The sequence below is a fragment of the Myotis davidii genome, unplaced genomic scaffold (assembly GCF_000327345.1).
Source record: "Myotis davidii unplaced genomic scaffold, ASM32734v1 scaffold2707, whole genome shotgun sequence".
NCBI classification, from domain to species: domain Eukaryota; kingdom Metazoa; phylum Chordata; class Mammalia; order Chiroptera; family Vespertilionidae; genus Myotis; species Myotis davidii.
Window position 1 is genome coordinate 217,451 of NW_006297818.1, and position 2,226 is coordinate 219,676.

Below are 2,226 nucleotides of genomic sequence, written 5' to 3' on the forward strand. Positions count from 1 at the left end.
AAAAAAAGACATGCAGTCTTTAGCAATCAGAATCGTCTATGAGTTGAATAATGCAAATTCTTGCCCGGCTGGCGTGGCTCAGTGGTTGAGCATCGACCTATGAACCAGGAGGTCAGGGTTCGATTCCTGGTCAGGGCACAGGCCCGGGTTTCGGGCTCCATCCCCAGTGGGGGGCGTGCAGGAGGCGGCCGGTCCATGATTCTCATAATGGATGTTTCTCTCTCTCCCTCTCCCTTCCTCTCTGACATCCATAAAACTATATTAAAACAAACAAATAAACAAAAACCCAGCCCCAGGCGACCAGGTGTCACCGCGGGACTTACCTGCAAACACCACGGGCGAGCTCGCCACGTCGGAGCCGAGCCGGTTGGCCACAGAGCACCCGTACAGCCCCTGCTCGCTCCTTGTGGGGTTCCGTATCTGCAGCACCCCGGCTCCGGACAGAACGATCCTGGGGGACAGAGAGGAGGCGAAGGGAGTCATGTGACCCGCCGCAGGGCCCTGGGACCTCAGCCAGTCACACAGAGAGAAGAGACGGCATCACCGCAGACACCGGTGGGCAGGGATCCCCAAAGACGACCCCGGCGAGCCTCCTGCCAACGGGCAGAGGGTGGCACAGGCCAGAGAGGGTGGACAAGACCTTCTTTTTCGGTGAAACGCGTGGAAATGGCAGACAGTGCTGCGTCAATGTTCCTCTCTCTCTCCCTCTCTCTCTTTCTCTCTGAGCTTCCCCATCCCATCTCCTATCTCACTCGCTGCCGGGAGCCGGTCCATCCTTGCTGTTTCAAGGGAGCTGGCATATATGGCGTACTGTTCTTAATATGTTTGCTCACCTTCTTGGCGCTATGTGTTTTAACCAAGGTCACCTCTCCGAGAAAGGTTGTTTCCCCAGGTAGGGATTTTCCCCTGAAGTCAGGGAGGGAATAAAACCCCTTCACTAAGTGCCAGGCGGGTAGTTAGCACGGCCAGGGGTGAACCTGAGGGGGGTCGGTGAGGATTAAAGAAGACAGACAAGAGAATAAAGCACCTGGCTGGAGAACCTAGACGAGAGAACATGGATACAGAACCTGGCTGGAGATTGTGGCTAGAGATCCTGGGAAGGCTGCTGATCAACTGAACGCTGTCTCCGTGTCATTCCTTCTTCGCCGACTCTGTCCAGACCTTTGGGGACCCCTGGACCTGCTGGGGTTGGACCCCAGCAATTCACCAGGAGACAAAGATTTCCATCACACAGACACACACAGGAGGCACACAGGCCTCGTGGAAGGAAGCAATGGGTCCCCCGACTCACTTTTCCGACGGCTGCAGCGGCACCCCGTCCTTGGTCCACGCGTAGGCGACCTCGCCGGGGCGGGCCAGCTGGCACAGCAGGTGGACGGCCGCCGTCCTGTTGGTGACGTACACTGCGCTCCCCATCGTGGCACGGACGGTCGCATTGAATGACACCGACGGGGGCTGCCGCCGCCTCACCGGCTGCGGTCCCTTTGATAGCTTCATTCTTCCAAAGTGTACTTGTCACTTCAGGTCTTGTTGGTGGAGTACAAGTTCCAAACCACTGATAATGTGAGATTTATCTGGAGTCCTCTTTTTATTCTTATGGAGTCATCACCATAAATAAACTTTCATGTGGAAAAGAAAACAACAGAGTAGTTTTCATTGCTAAGATGGGGGTGGGGAGGAGCTTTAAACAACTTATGTGAGACCTGCTTATAGGTGAACACCGGTTGAACCAGAGACCAAAGGAAACATGTTTCCAAACTCCCCCACCCAACCCCGCAGAGCTTTATTTACCATGGAAAAGGGTTAGCAACACAGGAATGCATCTTGTTTTGCAAGCTCAAACTTTCTTACTTTAAAGATTCACTATTTTATAAACCGGATCAGCTCGTCGAACCGGGCCGTGTCCATGCTGTAGGCGCCCTGCCGGACGGCGGCTTCAAACTGCTCGCCTTGCAGCTCCCAGGACCCGGGGGAGCCTGCATGGCCGGGGGGGCAGGGCCCCAGCAGGGCGCGGAGGACCTGGCCCTCATCCCCATCCAGCTCATTGCGGTTCTGCCACATCTGCCTCATGGCCTGCCAGGTGGCCCCCAGAGTGTCAGCTCGGCCCTGGCCCGGGGCCGGGGGTCCCCGGGAGCGCTCCCCGGGGGCCGGGGGCGCGATGAGCCGGTTGTCGGTGCCGATGAGTTTGAGGACCAAGGTCTCCCGGGCGGGGCCGGCCACGCAGCT

At 57.1% G+C, this 2,226-nt stretch overlaps 1 protein-coding gene across 1 annotated transcript in view; it reads right to left on the reverse strand.

Moving 5' to 3' along the window:
• The window catches only part of LOC107184634 (ADAMTS-like protein 3), a 25,751-nt gene extending 24,273 nt beyond the window's left edge, over positions 1-1,478 (reverse strand). Inside the window, exons 1-2 of the mRNA XM_015570384.1 lie at positions 1,292-1,478; positions 324-451 (exon numbers count right to left, since the gene is read on the reverse strand). Coding sequence (XP_015425870.1) covers positions 324-451; positions 1,292-1,416 — 253 coding nt within the window. The 5' untranslated portion in view covers positions 1,417-1,478. The remainder of the gene's footprint in view (positions 1-323; positions 452-1,291) is intronic.
• Between the last annotated feature and the right edge of the window lie 748 nt (positions 1,479-2,226).